Genomic DNA, 18,717 nt, shown 5'->3' with positions numbered 1-18,717 from the left:
CTCTCTGCCTCACCCCGTGAGAAACAATACTCGGTCCCAAAGCGTGTAAGGAACTGGATGATGTGATGTAAAAATAGGAGGCTGTTGTAATGGATGGTAGTATCATGCAGCCTTGAACTGGAGTTGGCCCGTTCCTGAAAATGAATGAAGACTCAGTAAATGCCAGCAAAGAAAGCTGCATTCCCAGGATGATTTGAGAAGTAGGCTGGGGGGAGGGACGAGGCACAGGTTTGTAAAAGGAATACAGTTCCCACAACCGTTGCCTGGGGTTCTTGGCAGGATCCAAGGAAAGACCTGCAGTAAAGACCTTTATTGCATACAATAAAGACCCCCTTTATTGTATGCACTGGCACATTTGAATAAAGAGTCGACTATGCAAAAGCAGTCAGAGCTTGCTAACATTTTAAAGGGCTCTAAGGGCCAGTCTTGCTTAGGGGTGGAATTATCCGTGTCTTTGCTCATTAAATGTCAGCTGTCATGATGAAGGTGAGAGAAGAAAGGCGAGACTGAAAAAGGAAGAGGAGAGGGAGAAAAAAGCCAGGAGTCAAAAAAGAGGAAGAGAGGGGCCCCTGGGTGGCTCAGTCAGTCAAGTGTCCGACTTCGGATCCGGTCATGATCTCGCGGTCTGTGAGTTCGAGCCCCGTGTCAGGCTCTGGGCTGACAGCTCAGAGCCTGGAGTCTGCTTCGGATTCTGGGTCTCCCTCTCTCTCCCCCCCCCCCGCCCCCCTGCTCATGCTCTGCCTCTCTGTCAAAAATAAACATTAAAAAAAATTTTTTTTTAAAGAGGAAGAGAAACGATTAAAAGAAAAGGGAATCCGTGAACAAGCAAAGAAGCAGATTTTTTAAATTCCAAAAGTGGGTGTAAAAAGTAGTGCCTTCATTTCTCTGGTCAACTCCGCGGGTAGGAGTCTGAACCCCAAGTGGTTTCGGAGGGAACTTTGTGGTCTAAAATTCCCCAGCTGCCGTTCAGGATGAAATTAGGTTTTCCCACGCTTTTGCAGTGGTAGGCCCCCCCAAAATATCCGAACGAAGAATGAATGTTAGATGGCTTCACTATAATTTCAGGACTCTTTTTAAGTTGAACAGGGGGATGTTCTACAAGCCCGTTTTGTTTCTGCCCTGAGCCAGTTTCATATTATGCCTAAATCCGTAAAGGAGATTTATTTTTTTTTCCCAAATGATAATCAATTTTTAGACTTGCCTTTCCCCACAAAGAGCCCAAAAGCCATAAAAAGCACGGCGTGATCCAGAAACCAACCAGCCCCAGTTCACCAAAGCTTAGATTTCAGCTCTTCAAGGGCAGTAACGGAACACGGGAAACAGAACAGGTGAGGACAGCAGAGGCTGCGTGGTGACCTCAGATGAGCCAGGACTCTTCTGACATTGACTTGCCGTGTGGCCTTGGACAAGTCACATAGCTTCTCTGAGCTTTCATTTTCTCACCTGTATAAGGAAATTATTAATGATACCTATGCCATGAGATTGTTTGGGTGACAGATAGAGCCAACACACAGAAAATACTCGACCTCATGAACAGTGAGATCATGACCGGAGCTGAGATCAAGAGTCAGACGCTTAACTGACTGAGCCACGCAGACGCCCCAAAACACTCATTAAATGCTGGTTTCTTTCTTTCTTGACGTCTTTGGTAACTCGGGGAAAACAGAGCCTGCCCAAGTGGCAGTTAAGGGCCGTAACATATTTTTTCAAATGCACAAGGCTTTGTGCTCCAAACATGAGATCGTGTACATGGTTCTGCGCCCGATGTGTGACTAAACACTTGAACAGACCATATTTTCATAGCCAGCTTCCCTTTCGTAATGCTGCTCTTCTGGCCTCACCCACTGGGTACGAGATGGTGACCACGTTGTGTGGCACCGTTCTCAGGGAGCCAGATCCTTCTAGACCCTGCGCTTGCTGCCCACGCCCAGGGAGTGGCCTTGGAGGGCACACACTTTATTCCAACAGTCCCACCATGTTCCTCCCTGCCTGTTGTTCTCAGCTGACCGCATACACTTCCTAGATGTATGTTTAACAATGTCAAATTGCCATCCTTTGGGAGCACATTTAATTTCTGGAAGTCACTGAGATGGGTGACCCGGCGAGACGTCACCGTTTAGGAATCAAAACACAGAGAGACTGCGTTCTTGATGTTTTTCAAAAATGGGTTGTGATGGTCATTTACAAGGGTCTCAGCTCGGTCCTCAAAGAAGCAGAGACAAGACAAGCATGTAGTCTTCCAAGTGACCACACTGAGTCGGCTAGTGGGCACCACCAAGATCAGCATCATCTTACATTTCCAAAAATATTTTCTAGTAGTGGCTTTCCATAAGAAATAGCTACTGTGCCTGCTCTGTGATTAGAGTTTGCCTCATAGCTTTCCTGGGATAGTCATTATTGGTAGGCATCATTAATATAGACGTGGCTTTCCAGGAAGGATTTCGAGGTGAAAGTATTGACTGAGAATGTAGTTGCTTCTAGGAAATTTCTAGAAGAGTCCATCTGCCCTCAACACAAGTCAGTCATAAACGTTGCATCTCCTTGTGGTATTTCTTTGACTTACCTAAGCTAATCACTGTAAAGAACTAGACAAGACTTACCTTTCTTCCCCCCTTATGGGGGGAAAAAAAGGTCAATCATGGAAATCGGGATCTAGAATAAACCAAAGCACAGGAAGATTGTACCAGAGCACCCCACATACACAAAACGCCCCTTTCCTCTGCCACACACAACCCAGTAAACGGCGGGGAACATCGGGTTGGTTATGCCCCACCCACACTCGTGGTGACCCCAGGTTCCTAACACCATCACTGTTCGATGGTGGGGAGGGGGGAGGCTCGGGACGAGACAGAGCAGCCTCCAGCCTTGGCCTCCGTGCCCTTCACTCTGCTGCTCGTACGAAGAGTTAGAGTTGAGAATCCGGTTTTGTGTGAATCGGAAAGTCTGGATTCTTTCTTTGAACGGCAGTGACTTCTGAAAATGGTCCGCCGGCTATCTGCCCCTCTTGTTCTGAGTTCCTAATGCCACAGCAACCAAATGGACGCAGCCCAGCTTGGGTGACTTCCGTGGGTCGGTGTTCAAGGCCCCCTTCACGGTGTTCAAGGCCCCCTTCACGTTCTCGCTGTGCGATAGTCTTCCCCTCCTCTTCTAGGAGGACAATATGCATCCGTTGCTGAGGTCATTTATGATACTTTATGACAACGTCCTGGCGTTAGCAGGGTGTCTTCCGGCCGGCCACAATTCTTGGTGGCTTGGAGGTCCTCATTCTGCAAGCGTAGAGGAACAAGCATAGAGCAACGAGTTGCCAGCATTTAGCTGGCAAAATGCTTGTTTCCTGCAAACTTCATCAGATTTTGCCTCCCTTGACCCTTGGCCATGATGTAGGACTCCGATTTTTTTCCGCATACCCTTGGAAGGAATTTGTAATTTGTAATTTCCCAAGTCCGTGTATTATCTGAAAGAAGAAAGTCTCAATTACTCAGAAGCAGGCATTCGTAAAGGACCTTACACAGCATTCGTGCCCGCCCAGCGAGTGGCCCGTTATAATCATTATTTCCACCTCCTACCAACTTACCCCTGATGTATAGGCATCCGCACCCCCACCTGAGCCCCGCCCCTTGCCCCTCTTACCTAGTGTTCGTCTAACATCAGGACCCAGGCTGCCTCACATCTGCACATGCTCCTGGTTTGTCTCTCTTCTCCTACCCACGTTTCAGCCTCACTACCAAAATGCCTCTGATCTGTATTTCCTAACTTGGGTACCAGTGCCTAGTGCCCACTGCAGCAATCTTTTTATTTTCCTGGTCAAAACTGATGTGTCATTATTGGGTCTCTTTTCCCCTTAGAGTGCACAGCTTGTGTGTTTTCTTTATCAGGGGTCGCTGCAAACTGGCCCATCCCTAACACTACTCATGCAAATCCTGGTGTTCTTATTTTTCATCATTAAAACCTAGGAAGAAGCAGGGCCACCTGGGTGGCTCGGTCAGTTGGGGGTCTCTGGCTCTTGTTTTCTGCTCAGGTCATGATGTCACAGTTTGTGGGATCGAGACCCACATCTGGCTTCCGTGCTACCAGCATGGAGCCTGCTGGGGATTCTTTCTCTCCCTCTCTCTGCCCCTCCCGTGCTCCCGCTCTCTCTCTCTTTCTCAAAAAAATAAATAAATAAGCTTAAAAAAAACTAGGAAGAAGCAGAGAACCCCATGACTATATCGGGATGCAGACTTCTTGGGAATACAAGGACTCACTGCAAAACAGTGCATTTGACCCATTGCCTCATTTGATATTGGATGTTATGATCAAATTAAAGGACTAGATGGCAATAATCCACTGCAAAGCCATGTCCTATCTGTGTCCCTATTTTGCATTGCTGTGATTATAGCGCATACAAAATTTTACGTCCTGCTTTCCACAGGTATTTGGAAGGCATTTTTCTATATCTTGCCTTTGAAATGTTCCTCTGAAAATCTTTGTCTATGGAGATTATTTTTAATTCTTATTTTCACTTTTGACAGAGAGAGAGAGAGAAAGTGTGCATGCTTTTGAGCATGGGAGGGGCAGAGAGAGACGGGACAGAGGATCCAAAGCAGGCTCTGTGCTAATAGCAAAGACCCCGATGTGGGGCTCACACTCACGAACCACGAGATCATGACCTGAGCCAAAGTCCGCTGCTCCACCAACTGAGCCACCCAGGCGCCCCATCTATGGATATTTTTGTTCTTTGGGTTCTGTGCTTTTACACTCCTGTCTCCTCATTGTTCTCTGACACCCCCAACAATCCCTAATCAATGTTCTCAATTTCTCTTCCTCCACAGCCCCTCAAATATGGGAATCTCTACATTTTAGTCTCTGTGTCTTCTGTCTTTCCTTTTCATGTTCTGCTTGGGTGGTCTCCACAGCTGTGGGGTCAGCCGAACGATGTCAGCTGCACGTCTCCAGCCCCATCTGTCTTCCGGACCCCAGCCTCACACCTGCGGTGGCCACGAGCTGTCTTTACTGAACCACCCTCGATACCTAAAGTTTGAGAAGCCTAAAACTGAACGCATTCCCTTTCCCCATCCCTCATTCTGTAGTTGTGTTTTTTTTTTTTTTCTCTTAGTTAATAGACTAATCCCTGCTGGAATGCTTAGCACCAGTTCCGACTCCCCTCTCTCCTCACCTTCACATGAAGCTAGACACAGCTCTTGCTTCGTCTGTTGGGTAGGTCCCTAAACTTGTCTTTAAACCTTCAGCCTTTGGGGCGCCTGGGTGGCTCAGTCGGTTAAGCGTCTGACTTCGGCTCGGGTCATCATCTCACGGCTTGTGAGTTTGAGCCCCTCGTCGGGCTCTGGGCTGACAGCTCGGAGCCTGGAATCTGCTTCAGATTCTGGGTCTCCCTCTCTTTCTGCCTCTCCCCAACTTGTGCTCCCTCTATGTCTCTCAAAAAATAAGTAAATGTAAAAAAAAAAATTTCTTTTAAACCTTCAGCTTTTCTCCATTCATTACATTCCATCCTGTACTTACCCACATCACAGTTTTTTCCTAGATCTACTGAATCCATTGCAAACCTGAAACCCATCCGTGGTTCCTTGTGGACTGCAGACTATAGGGCAGACTTCTCAGCGGTCCACATGAGAGTTTTTGCAACATGGCTTTGCCGACGGTCTCTGCCCTGCCACACCTATGAACTCTTTATGTTACCCGGGTCCCCTGTGGGGGGCATTCTAAAGACTGTGGGGCTTCTGAGTTCCCGGAGTGACTTAAAGAACACAGAGACTATCATTTGACAGAAGCTGAGTAACTGTGTTAGGTCCGGCATCTTCCCACGTTATAGGAAACATGAAATTTATGGGTCCAGACCCAGCTGAAAGAGAGATTTTCACGAAGTCCTAATACTTCAGTAGCTTCCTGTTCCTCCCCATTTCCTGGTCCCACTCCCACTATTCATTCAAGCTACGGAAGAGACAGAGGAGAAGCTCCTGATGTTATTTATCCAGGGGCCTCTTTCCTTTGATGATCCTGCGGTTTACAGCATCACCATGAGGTTCAGCTTTATACTTTAGGGCGGAAAGTTCCCTAAAATGTGCAAAGCAGTGAGCAGGGTGGTTTGTTTCAGTGGAATGGGGGGAGGTGGTAGAGCTGGAGAGAGAGCACTAACCCGGTTGGTTCAGACCACAAAAAGAAAGATCCATCAACCCTTCGTGCAGATATGGGACTGTATTTAACTCTGATAATTTCAGACGTCTTGGCAGAGAAAGGAGGCGGGCAATTCATTTGAAATTGATCTGCCTGCCTATGTTCCTGGCTTGCCTTAGGATTTATTATGCGACTTTTTGACATACCCCAGGAGTTCTATAGATTTGGTCTTTGGCACTCTTGAGTTCACGTCATTCCATCTTCATAGAATGTTCTTCCCTTTCCATTTTCCATCGTGTGAATCCTATCCATCCTTCAGATCCAGTTCAGATCTGCCTGCCCCACAAATCCTTCTCCAAACGTGTATGCTGCCTTCTGCCCCTGTGCTCCATCACACGCGATCACGTTGCTGGCAGAGCACTTTCCATGGCACATTGTCACTGGTGTCTCCACGTCGGCTTCACATCTTAGACCACAAGGTGTGGTCCAGGCCATCTCTCACTCACCTTGGAATCCCCAACGCCCAGCGCCCATGCCCTGATTGCAATAGCCACTCCATAAATCCTCATTACGCTTTTTTAACTTGACTGTTGTGCCCTCATAAAGTTTTTTCTCAAGGGCACAGTCATTTTGACAGCTTTGATTTAATACATGATTCATAATTTGCACTGCTAAAACTGTGCACAGCTCTTCATCATGATGCAGGTAATGATGAAACAGGATGCCTCGGGCCTATTCATCTTTCCTCTCCATTTGCTAAATTGATGGCATGGAGACATCAAGATGAGTTACCCGAAAATCTTGCCAAGGGAAGATCTTAGAGAGGGGAGGAAAACACATCATCCATTTGAGACAAGGACACAACTGGGTTTACTAAGAAAGACAAAAGTGAAGGCCGCCCCAGACATGGGGATCTGTCGGAACACCCCCTTATTCATTCCTGAGTCTACCCCGTGCGTCATAATAGTATGGGGCCTTTGCCCTCAGTGGGGTCTCGCTTGATATCACTGTTGACTGTGTACATTCATGGGTCAGTTTGGCTTAGGAACTCAATAAACCTGTTCTGTAGTTGTTTGGAGATTCTAGAAATTCTCGCTGGTCTCCTCTGCCCATACAGAAGTTGTTTCTGTCTATAACAGGAGAGAGGAGACCTCCAGTTGCTACACGGAGCCATGCATAACAGGGCTAGAATGGATTTTGAGGAGTTCTCAAGCTCCGTGTGTCCACTGGAGTCACGGGGACGTGCACAGATGCATCCAGGTGTCCTGGGTGCCGTTTGCCAGTTGTGAGAATTCGAGCGATTTACGTGAGCTCTCTGAGCTTCAGTCTCCTCACCTGCGAAATGGGAATTACGATGCCCATCCTGGCCAGTTACGTTGAGAATTGCAAGAGAAAAAGTGTGGAAAGATCCAAGTACAGCCATCAAGTGGCCCTTGATGATGCCGGGTTTATTCTTTTTTCCCACTGGATAGTCAGAATCTGAACCTGTTCATCCAAAATGATACAAGGAGCTGCTTCTGTAAGGGAAATAGCCTTCCGGGGAGTGTCCTCCGGAAGGCTGAAATCTGCCTGGGCAGACTGACCCTTGAGGCCCCTCCGGTGTTCCAGCTTGAGTGGTGCCAGACTGGCCCTTTAAACAGCTACTTGTAACATAAGGAGATAGACCCTATCCTGGGTGTGGGGCGGGGGGGGGGGGGGGTGCTGTGGAGGAACGAGACAGTTTCCAGGGCACCTGGAGATGTGCACCAAGACTTCTCAGGGGCAAGGACACCTGAGCTCACACTTGTCAGAGAAGCGAGGCTAAGTCACAGGAATGAGCTTGGAGCAAGAAGTTGTGTGGTGCAAAGCGGGGGCCCAGGAGGGTCCGGAAACAGCTGTGGGAGTTGCAAGGAGACAGTGAGGCCGAAGCCTACATTGGGTTTGGAAAGTGAAGGGAGATATCTGATCCGTCATGGCCTTGTGAGCTTCCCACTCGGCAAGGAGAACACCATTTGAGGGAATGGTGGGCCAGGGAAGGCCTTCAAGGCGAGGAGTGGGGTGATGAGGCGTGTGTTAGAGATTCGGGAGAGAGAAAGCCAGCGTGTGTTCAGTGAGGGTCGAGGCCCGCGAGGAGACAGAGCTGCCGAAACCGTTCCAGAACCAGAACGGAAAGAGCTCAGAAGGGGAGACTGCATGGATGTGAGCTTTATGAAGGGAGTGGAGTCTGCAGACTCGGGGTGGCCCGGCTGTGGAATGGCGGGGGCGGGGGGGGGGGGGGGGCAGAGAAAGGCAGCAGAGAAGAGACCGAGGGTTCTGGCCTAGGGCTGGTGTAAATGGTCCCCAAACACCACGGAACAGAGGCTTGAGAGGTGGTGGTAAGGCACTGATGAGTTCTCTTGGAGGCTTGTTGAACTGGAGGGCAGCCTGAGGTCTCCAACTGGAGGTGCTCAGCGGCCATCTGTATCAGGAGACCCCCCCCCCGCCAGCACCCATGCCGAGGAGAGCGAGCCTCCCACATTCCTGTTGAGTCTGACCACCTCCCCCCTCTCTCTTCCCAGTACTTCGTCTTCACTGGGGTGTTGGCCATGGTGACCTGTGCGGTTTTCCTCCGCCTGAACTCTGTCCTGAAGCTGGCCGTGCTGCTGATTATGATCGCCATCTACGCGCTGCTGACTGAGACCGTCTACGCGGGCCTCTTCCTGCGCTATGACAACCTAAACCACAGCGGAGAGTAAGTGCCCGCCGTTGCGTGCTCAAAAAGTGCTCAGACTCCCAGTGGGAAAGGGAGCCATTGGGAAAATGATTGAGATGGCGACACCAAAACCTGGGGACTGTTGGACGTTGACTTCTGTTTTCTCAGCTCAGGCACTCGCTAGCCTACCAGTCTAAGCAACATCCCTAGTTCCAATCCTGAACATCAGCTTTATAGACTAGACTGAATAGTAACTAAATAGGAGTTCCGGTCTCCTCCACACCCAATAATTTGCGATTCCTTCCAGTTTCACAGCTCCGAGACGTACAGGATCTGATTATAATTTGGCTGGGGCAGTATTAATAATAGCAGACATTGTGCGTCGGGCACTTACTATGCTCCTTGCACTGTATTGTTTTTGAAATTCAAAAAAGTACCAAAAAAGAGGGGCGCCTCGGTGGCTCAGTAGGTTGAGCATCTGACTTCAGCTCAGGTCACGATCTCACAGCTCGTGATTTCGAGCCTCGCATCAAGCTCTGTGTGACAGCTTGGAGCCTGGAGCCTGCTTTCAATTCTGTATCTCCCTCTCTGTCTCTCTCTGCACACCCCCCCTCAAAAATAAATAAACATTAAAAAAAATGTCTCAGCCTAGATTGCTTAGAACAGAGCCAGAGACGAGGCTGAAGGGCTGGTACACCCCCAGGGCAGTGAAAATAAAGGGAAGAGGGCAGGAGGCAAATGCAAGCTGGAATGGCTAGGTGGGGAAAAGGCAGCTCAGGGCGGAGAAAGGGAGAGGAATTTCTCCACCGGCTCCAGCCCTTTCCTGGCTCTCGTGAGTCACAGCTCATTCTCTGGATGAACTTCCTGGTGACAGCCAGTGGCCCCTCACACACCTGCAGTGTGGAGCTTTATCTGAGCTGGAAGTGGCAGAGACAACTCTGCCCTGGTGTGGGAGGCACCGGGCTAACTGAGACCACAAGGGGCCAACCCAATGAGAAAAAGATGAGGCCAAGATCACCCCCCAAAAAAACCTCAGAAAATGTGCATGAGCCTAATAAGGTGAACGTCTGTGAACCAACCCCTGCATAAACAGTGTTAATAACGAGTCGTAGTTACTTCTGCACTCTTAAAAGGGTAAAGTATTTAAGCTATTTTGCTGAAGTTCTCTTCCCCGGCATTCCTCTCCTCTCTTTCTCGGACACGCCAATTTCTAATGCACTTAATGTGTATACCCTTCCCATCTGTGATTTTTTGTGGTTTTTGTTGTTTTGTTTCATTTCTTTTGAGGTAGGGGTGGGGCAGAGAAAGGGAGAGAGAAAGAGAGAGAGAGAATGCCAAGCAGACTCCACACTCAGTGCAGAGCCTGACACGGGGCTTGATCTCACAACCCTCAGATCATGACCTGAACCGACATCAGGAGTCAGATGCTTGACCGACTGAGCGCCCCAGGCGCCCCCCAGGTTTTCTAAATATATATTTAGTTATGTCTGTATTATAAATTACTTCTAAAATTATTTTGTTGTCACGCAGTATTGTATTTTTTAGTTACGTGTGGGTTGATGTCTCCAGATGTAATTCCGTCGACAGCTTTCACAATCTCCGCAGCTGTAATATGTTCCTATTATGTAATACAAACGTACCAAAATATATTTATCCTTTGACCTATTAATAGACTTTCAGGCTGTTAGCAGTTTTCCCTACTTAAAAAAACGCTTCAGTGACCATTATCGAAGACCTCTCCTGGAACTTCTATTCGAAAGTAAACTCGCTGCATTGTAGGGTATCCGCATTTCCGACTTTTATGATATTGCCAGATTTGCTCTCCAACGTGCTTAAAACAGTTTTCCCTCTCACAAGCCGTGGTCCCGTTGCTTCTGGTTGCCACCCACACTGTCGTTAGACTTTTAAAATTCTTGTGGCATTTATGGGGGTCTCATTATTTTCATTAGTTCCTTGATCATGACTGAGTGTGTGCGTTTTATATGTTTGCTTGTTCACCATTTGGATTTCCTTTTGGGTGAATTGTCAGATCATATCCTTTGCCTGCTTTACGTGTTAGCCTGTTTGCCTTTTTCTCACTGGATTTGCGAAGGGTCTTTATGAATTCTAGACGCTAATTTGTGCCTGCTGTACACGTGCATCAGACACTGTATGTATATTTGATCCCCATGGCAACCGTCTGAAGAACTCAGGCTTGGGGAGGTTAAACAATTATCCTGGGCACGGGGCCAGTAAGGAATAGACCCGGATTCAAACTCGAGTCTTCCTGGCTCCAACGTCCACCTTTGTCAATACCGCGTAAATTTCTTTTAAGTCAAGCTGAAGAAACTCCCACCGGATGCCCAGGGTTCAAAGACCATCAGAAGAGTTCCAAATTAGGTAACGTGGTTAGTGGCCACCGGTGTCCTGCGGCCAAACAGAGGGTAAAGACATGTAGGAACAAAATAAGCCACATTTGTGGTAAAAATAAAATTAAACCAGCTACAACTTAGCTATTTAAAGGGGAGCACAGCTTCTTTTGTTAAATTTTTTTATGTCTTTCTTTCTTTCTTTCTTTCTTTCTTTCTTTCTTTCTTTCTTATCTTTGAGAGAGAGAAACACAGTACGAGCAGGGGGAGGGGCAGAGAGAGAGAGAGAGAGGGAGACACAGAATCCGAAGCGGGCTCCAGGCTCCGAGCTGTCGGCACAGAGCCCAACATGGGGCTCCAACCCAGGAACCGTGAGATCGTGACCCGAGCTGAAATCAAGATTTGGACCTTCAACCGACTGAGCCACCCAGGCACCCCTGATCTGAGGTCTTCAGCAAAAACTTGTAGTGAAATTGTTAAGTAGGGTTGTGAACGTAAACGTAATCCCAGGCTCACGGCTGCCAGCGTCCGAGTATTTTTCTCAGCTTCTTCCTGCGCCAAGGTCGGTTATCGGCTAGGCTTGTATTGACTCCCACTTTGCTTTCAAAGGAACTAAACTAATGAGGAGCGGGAAGCTGCTCGTTCAGCCTTCTCTCTCCGCTACGGTGGAAGTCAGCAGGTCATTAGATGCCACTGTGTATCTCGTTGGCAGCCACAGCCTGCTCATGATGGTTCGGGGGCATTCTGCGGGTTGCTCCTGGGGGCCGGGTGCCCCGGTCACGAGAAGTGCAGAAAACCTTACACCGGGCGGCTGGGCAGCGTCTCCAGAGAGATGGTCCCACATACTTCAGACGGGCATCTCCCCATCTGCACAACTCCTTGTCTCAGTGGATGACGCTGAGCCCAAAACAAGAGAGGCACCCTCTCCCCCAATATCTTATCAATCCCTGGGGACTCCCGTTGGTCAGCAGCCCTTACAGAGAAGTATTCTATCATAACACGCGTGAGTACAAGTTTCGGGGTTAAAGGACTTAGGTTCAGGCCCCAGCTCTGCCATCAACCAGCTGTGGGATCCCAAGGGAATTCGTGAAAGGTGACCATCTCTCTCAGCCCGGCTTTTCTCACCTGTAACATGGGGGCAGTAACCACTCGTCCAGAGTAGAAGGGTCAGAGAGATCAAATGTGATCATGGAAACTTAGCACAAGGCCTGGCATAGAACAAGCACTTGATGAATACTAGCAATTAGTGTCCCACCTGCCCCCTCCACACTGCAAATGCTACAGTTCTAGAAAGGTCGGTACTCTCGTTGCTGCGGTCGCCTGACTGATCTCCCGGCCTCCACTCTCAGTCCACCCCTCTGAAGGCCACCAGAGCCATCTGGTGAACTCATTATCCTTCTTAAAACCCTTAAGGGGCTCCTTATTGCCTCTAAGAAGCTAAAAGTTCAACCTGTTTCTCAAGGACTCTACCCGCCATCCTGGCCTGGCCCCCATGACTCCTCTAGTCTTTTCCTTCTGTAGCTCCAGAGGCCACAACGTACCCATCCTGTGTTCTAGCCATAGGAAACCAGGCTGGTTACCCGCCCAGGGGGCTTCTGCCTGTTCCCCTGCCGGACGCATACATCTCCTTATTCCTAGCCCATCCCTCTCAAGGTCCAGCCCAAGGGCAGTAATGCCCCCTCTGAGCGTTCCTCGCTTTTAACCTGTGCACCTAACCTTTCATTGCACTTCTCCCTCGGTGTTGCCATCATTACTTTTCACGTCCTCCTCTTCCATTAGAGCAGGAGCATTTGGGGGCAAGGACCATTACTCATGCTTATATTTTGGCACTTAGTGAGGTATCTGGCAGTGGGTGTCCAATTAAAGACTTACTGGGTGAAACATTAAATACACGAGTGACTGAAAGAAACGTTAGCTCCTTTGGAATCATATTGTACCACTGAGTCACCGTAAGCCAAGTGTCTGCTCTCCACAACCCTGTGATGTTTGCTCGCCATCACCCTTAAACCAAGCGTTCTTCATCCAGTAAGCACTTCTGTGTCCCACCTCTTCTAGGCCCTGCAGATTCACAGACGAATAAGACATTGTTTCTATCTTCAAGGAGCTTAGGGGCAAGAAAGTACAAGAAAGTGCATATAGGAGGGCACAGTGGCTCCTGAGAGAGCATGACTAGGATATGGATTGACAGCCGGGCTTCCCCACGCGCCAGATCAGTGAACTAGAGTGAATCGTTTAACACCTGAGCCTCGGTTTCTTCTTTACTGGAAGAGGGATAATGGTACTTAATTGTTGATGTGACAAAGGGCGAGCAACAGGTATGTAGAGTCTTATCGGAGGCGTGGCACAAAATCAGCACGTAGCTGGTGCAGCCACTAGTCTGGGGACAGAATAAAGCATCAGTTCAAACTGATGGTGTATTTTGAGTTTCAAAAGGGGGAAATGGGAACTCATAGCTAAACCAAAACTTTGGCCTCAGGTACATAATCGCTGAAGCTCTGAACTTGGTGCTTGAGATGTGACCGCGCATCTTGACTCTGATAGAAATCAGCTGTGCGAACTTGGACACGTAGCTTCTCCCTGGGCCTCAACCTTAAATCTATAAAATGAGAGCCACCCGAGGGATATTACGTCACATAATATGAAATAGAATGGACCCACTCAGCTCACATTGTAACGTATGTAATTACATGGAATTAGTTTCATTATATACACTGAGTGCCAAAGTAGGTTACAAAAACCGTACGAACCATACAGTCCTAAATTTGCAAACATGTTTTTGCATGGAGCGACATTTAGTTGGCTCCAAGGTATTGACCGTTGTTTTCTCTGGGTGGTAGGCTTCAGGACTACCTTTATTTTCTTATTTGTAATTTGCATTAGCTTCCAAATTGACTACAACTAGTATAAATGCCTCTGTGATAAGTAACCCTCAAACTAAATACTCATTTTTATGAGACATCAGATAAGATGATCTCTAAAGACTGTTCTAGCCCTGGAGAATTACATTATTCTACATGTGTTTTCACTTAATTATGCCTCTTTCTATTAGCATAGGAAGATAATGGTATTAATACCGTGATTTTATTAGTATAAATGAATTAGTTCAAACGTCCTTGGTTTCTCTGCCACCCAATACCAAGCAGAGTATTATAATTTCATACAAATGTTGGTCATTTGGCTCTCTTGGAAGTTCTTCAAAGAATCACAAGAGCTACAAAAAATTCCTTCTAGCTTTACGGTTTTTTAATTGTTCAATGTTTATTCATTTTTGAGAGAGAGACAGAGACAGAGTGGGAGTGGGAGAGGGGCAGAGTGAGAGGGAGACACAGAATCCGAAGCGGGCTCCAGGCTCCGAGCTGTCAGCACAGAGCCCGATGCGGAGCTTGAACCCACAAGCCGTGAGATCGTCACCTGAGCTGAAGTCAGACACTTAACCGACTGAGCCACCCAGGCACCCCTGCTTCTAAATTTAAATGATGGTTCTTTTTGCATGTTGCTTGGCCTGGCTGACTTTCTCTGAACATTTTGCCGTCTTTACTCAGACTGTAATTCTTCAGTCTGAAATACATCTTAAAGACTAAGAAACCATTCATAGTCATTTTCTCTTTGCTTCTGAATTCAATCTAGTCATCTATTTTTCGTCAACCACTGCTTTCAAGAGGCATTTGTGTTTTCTCTTGGGAAGCAGGTTGTTAGTGATAAATTGCAGGCCTTACAAAAGGCTTCCACATGACCAAGAAAAGGATGTCAGAAGTGCTAGTCAGAGCAGGAGTTGGAGTTAAACACAGGATGTATCCCATTCAGACTCAGCCTCGCAGCTATTAAACCAGCTAGCTGAACAAGATCGATGTCCCACACCTAGACAGCCAGTCCCATCTTTTCCTCCTCAAGTCTTATCATCCTGTAAGACCCAGCTCTTGAATTCCCAGAACATCCATCCTGGGTTACTTTCACTTCCCATGGATTCCCATGGCAACAAGGCTGTATTTTGACAATGGAGTATATTGTGTTATGAACGTACTCTCTGTTTGGTCCTTTCCTTTACTGGACCGTCTTGAGGGCAAAAACAATGTGCCATCTTCATTTTCCGTATCCCGGTGTGTGCCTGGCACACGATGGGGCTCAATAATTATGTGCTTCACTGGGGCTGTAGGGAAGAAACACGATAATGAGTACCATCTATTATTAGCATATTATCTCTAAGGAAAAGCAGATGGAACTAGGAATCCATGAATCTGAATCTTGTTCCAGCCCACAGACGTCCTGGTCCCCTGGGTCCCCGTATGGACAACACCCCCCCGAACCCCCGCCCCGGAGAAAGAACAGTTCTGTTCCTGAGTTCTTGTTCTATATGAAGAGTTGGACTGGGCCTGCCCTGTATCAGCTGGGAGGGTCTTTTACATAAAGCTAGATGAGAAACTGGTCTTGGGAGCTGGGCTCTTGTCTCCATTTCTTGAGCCCAGTGCTACCCTGCTCACCTCCAGGGAGGACAGAAAAGACAAGGGAAGGCCGGAGACTTCCCAGATGGGGCCATATCAGTGTTCACTCTATCCCTCCATCTAAACACTGCATCTCCTCTTTGATTTGTCCTTGTGTCCTTAAGCCTCATCAAGTTGTTACTCCTGAGCACACGTGTGCTTGTAGTTGGAAGACAGTAAAACAAGTGAGTGACATGATCTGGGTTTGGTGAGACAAAATATTCGGGCAACCATGTAGGAACAGATGGTGGGGGGCAATGCCAGGGGGCTATCGGAAGTTATGGTGGCTGTACTCAGGTGTTGGAGGTAGAGATGGAGAGAGTGGATGGACTGGGGATGTATTTGGGCGCGAGAGCAGACATGATTTGGATATTGGGGTGGTGAGGGCTGATTCCTAGGTTTGCTTTTATATTTGGCTCAAGCACCTGGGTGAGTGGATGAGGGGAGCATCGCCTGAGGTGGAGAAAACTGGTAGAAGAACCAGGAGGTGATGGAAAGCAAGTCCCAAGGTCCCTGGAAACAATTTGTCTAAAACCTTTTTATTTTGAGTTTTCTTCACTGGCCAATGGAAGCCTGTCAAGGGGACTGTTTATTTCCACAAGCCACCAGTGTCCACATTCAAAGCCTGATGTTGCTTCCTCCAAACCCTTTGCCTCCTGGCCTAGCTTGTTCTGGAAAAGGCTTTGTGCTGGGCTGAAATGAAAGAGAGAAAGCGTTTGGAATCAAACAAGGGACTCCTTAGAACTTCTGAATTCCCTGGATGACTGAAAGTCACATCGGTGCTTAAGCACACGCTTGCCACTGGCCGTCTTCAGCTGCCTTCCAGCTTGGTCTTCTGGAAAGTCTGGGACAGACCAGACCAGTGACACCTGTTGGGGCAGCTTGTGCCCCAACAAGGACTGAATGGAGTGTTTGGCGGGGGCGGGGAGGAAAGGGGGTGTCAGTCCAGGAGGAGATGATGCACAGGGAACAAAGTCTTTATTAAAAGATAGAAGAATTGAAATGGGATTATAACAGTGCCTGACTCACAGACCTGATAGAAGAATTTTAAAAATTGATGGAAGATTAAAATAGTGTCCAGCTCATAGAGAACTGCCTTAAGAATCTAAACAATCTAAGTGAAAGCACTTAGAACAGAGAAAGCCACATCGTCAGCATCACGTCCCTCTCTCTTCAATAGAACACAACATCTAGGGGCACCTGGGTGGCTCAGTCGGTTAAGCGTCCAACTTCGGCTCAGGTCATGGTCTCACAGTTTGTGGGTTCGAGCCCCGTGTCAGGCTCTGGGCTCACAGCTCAGAGCCTGGAGCCCGCTTCAGATTCTGTGTCTCCTTTCTCTCTGCCCCTCCCCTGCTCATGCTCATGCTCTGTCTCAAAAATAAAAAAAAAAAAAAATTAAAAAAAAACATTAAAAAAATAATCAAGAAAAACATCTAAAGAAAAAGGAAGAGATCCTTGCCTTCACATGGATTTTTGTGACAAAGTTTCAAAGCTCTTCGAAGTCTGGAAGTGTTCTGCAAAGGGAAAATATTTTTGTCGATGTGAGTACATTGTCGAGATGCCGGATTCTAGATTCATCCGCCGGGTGTGACCGAAGTGACTTTCTACCCTTGGGCATCAACTGATTTCTATGGGGAAACCTTCGGGCCACAGCCCCTATCACCTAGTGGGTGCTCAGGAAATAGTCGCTCCTCTCTGTTTACCCCTGTCCTCTCTGAACCCCGGTTTCCTAATGAGTCTCCTTGGAGCCCCTCCGTGGTTGTAACCCTGTCACCGCTTGCCTTTCTTCTTCCAACAGAGATTTCCTGGGGACCAAGGAGGCGTCACTGCTGCTGATGGCCATGTTCCTCCTTGCCGTGTTCTACCACGGACAGCAGGTAATCCCAACACTTAGCACCGACTCCCTTCTGTTACCTGGCATTTCCCACCGCCGTGAAACTGGCCTACGAGACCTCTGCCCTTCCCTGGAGCCAATGACCTTCAGCTGCTTGCAGGAAGTTGTGATTCTTAACCAATCGATTCCTCCTAAAGCCCACCTCATGAAAAGCTAAGCTGACAAAGATGATTTGGCAAGCCGGCTGGTTTTAATGCCTTTTAGGTAAATCTCTTTCAAAGAGATCAGAGTTATTAAAAAAAAAAAAAAGAAGAACAAAAAAACTTTTAATTTCTGCCTGAGGCGAACCAGGATCCCTCCTAATTCCGTTGCCTGGATACGGTCATCCCTGGAGAAGCTGTGTGCTGTGCTAGATAAGCAGGCGGGTTTGAGTGTCGGCTGAGCTGGTGTTCTAATCCCGCCTTTGACTCACAGTTTGTGGCCTCAGGCAAGTGACTTATCTCCCTGAGCCCAGACCTCCTCTACTCGTCTCAAATAGGATAAAGGGACGTGGAGGGGGAGGGGGGTTCTGTCAATTGAGTGTCCGACTTCAGCTCAGGTCTTGATGACAGTTTGAGAGTTCAAGCCCCGCATCAGGCTCTGTGCTGTCAGCTCAGAACACGCTTTGGATCCTCTGTCTCCCTCTCACTCTTCCTCTCTCTCTGTCTCTCAAAAATATATAAATATTTGAAATAAAATAGAATAGGATAGCAACACCTGAATAGGGCTGTCTTGAGGAATCAGTGGCGATTACCACGTGCTGCGGTGGCCCTGTGCCTTACAAAAGTATAGGACGTGCTTTGTTACTTCTTTGCCTTAAGCAGAGCAAGTGCCTACCGTTCTGATGCCATTTCCCTATGAGCCTCGGCTCCGCTGGGGTCTGGGGTGGGCACTGTGGCTGGCTCTGTACATAACCCTTGGCCCCAAACGTTCCCGTCTCCCGGAGGAGAGAAGAACCCAAATGATGCAAAGAGGGACGTGCTATGTGTGGGTCAGGCTGTCTGAGGACTTCAGGAGTTGGAGCCGCAAGAAACGATTCTGCACAGGAGCCTGACATGAGGTCCGCCTTGGAGGTTTGCCTGCTGTGGCCAGTAGGACTTCTCCACGTGGACTCAGACCACGGAGGCTGTGGTGTCTGTCAGCTGGGGAGATTTTCCCTCCCTGGTAGTTCTAGGCCCTGCCAGCTCCCCTGCCCTGCCCTAGATCCCGCCCCATCTTTCTGTGGTCTGCATGCCT

At 48.1% G+C, this 18,717-nt stretch overlaps 1 protein-coding gene across 1 annotated transcript in view; it reads left to right on the top strand.

The window, feature by feature from the left end:
• The window catches only part of ADCY8 (adenylate cyclase 8), a 223,380-nt gene that overhangs the window by 175,405 nt on the left and 29,258 nt on the right, over positions 1 to 18,717 (top strand). Inside the window, exons 12-13 of the mRNA XM_047842372.1 lie at positions 8,649 to 8,821; positions 17,407 to 17,485. Of these exons, the coding sequence (XP_047698328.1) occupies positions 8,649 to 8,821; positions 17,407 to 17,485 (252 nt within the window). The remainder of the gene's footprint in view (positions 1 to 8,648; positions 8,822 to 17,406; positions 17,486 to 18,717) is intronic.

Source organism: Prionailurus viverrinus, chromosome F2 (genome assembly GCF_022837055.1).
Source record: "Prionailurus viverrinus isolate Anna chromosome F2, UM_Priviv_1.0, whole genome shotgun sequence".
Lineage (NCBI taxonomy): Eukaryota > Metazoa > Chordata > Mammalia > Carnivora > Felidae > Prionailurus > Prionailurus viverrinus.
This window is presented reverse-complemented; position numbering and strand designations above follow the sequence as displayed.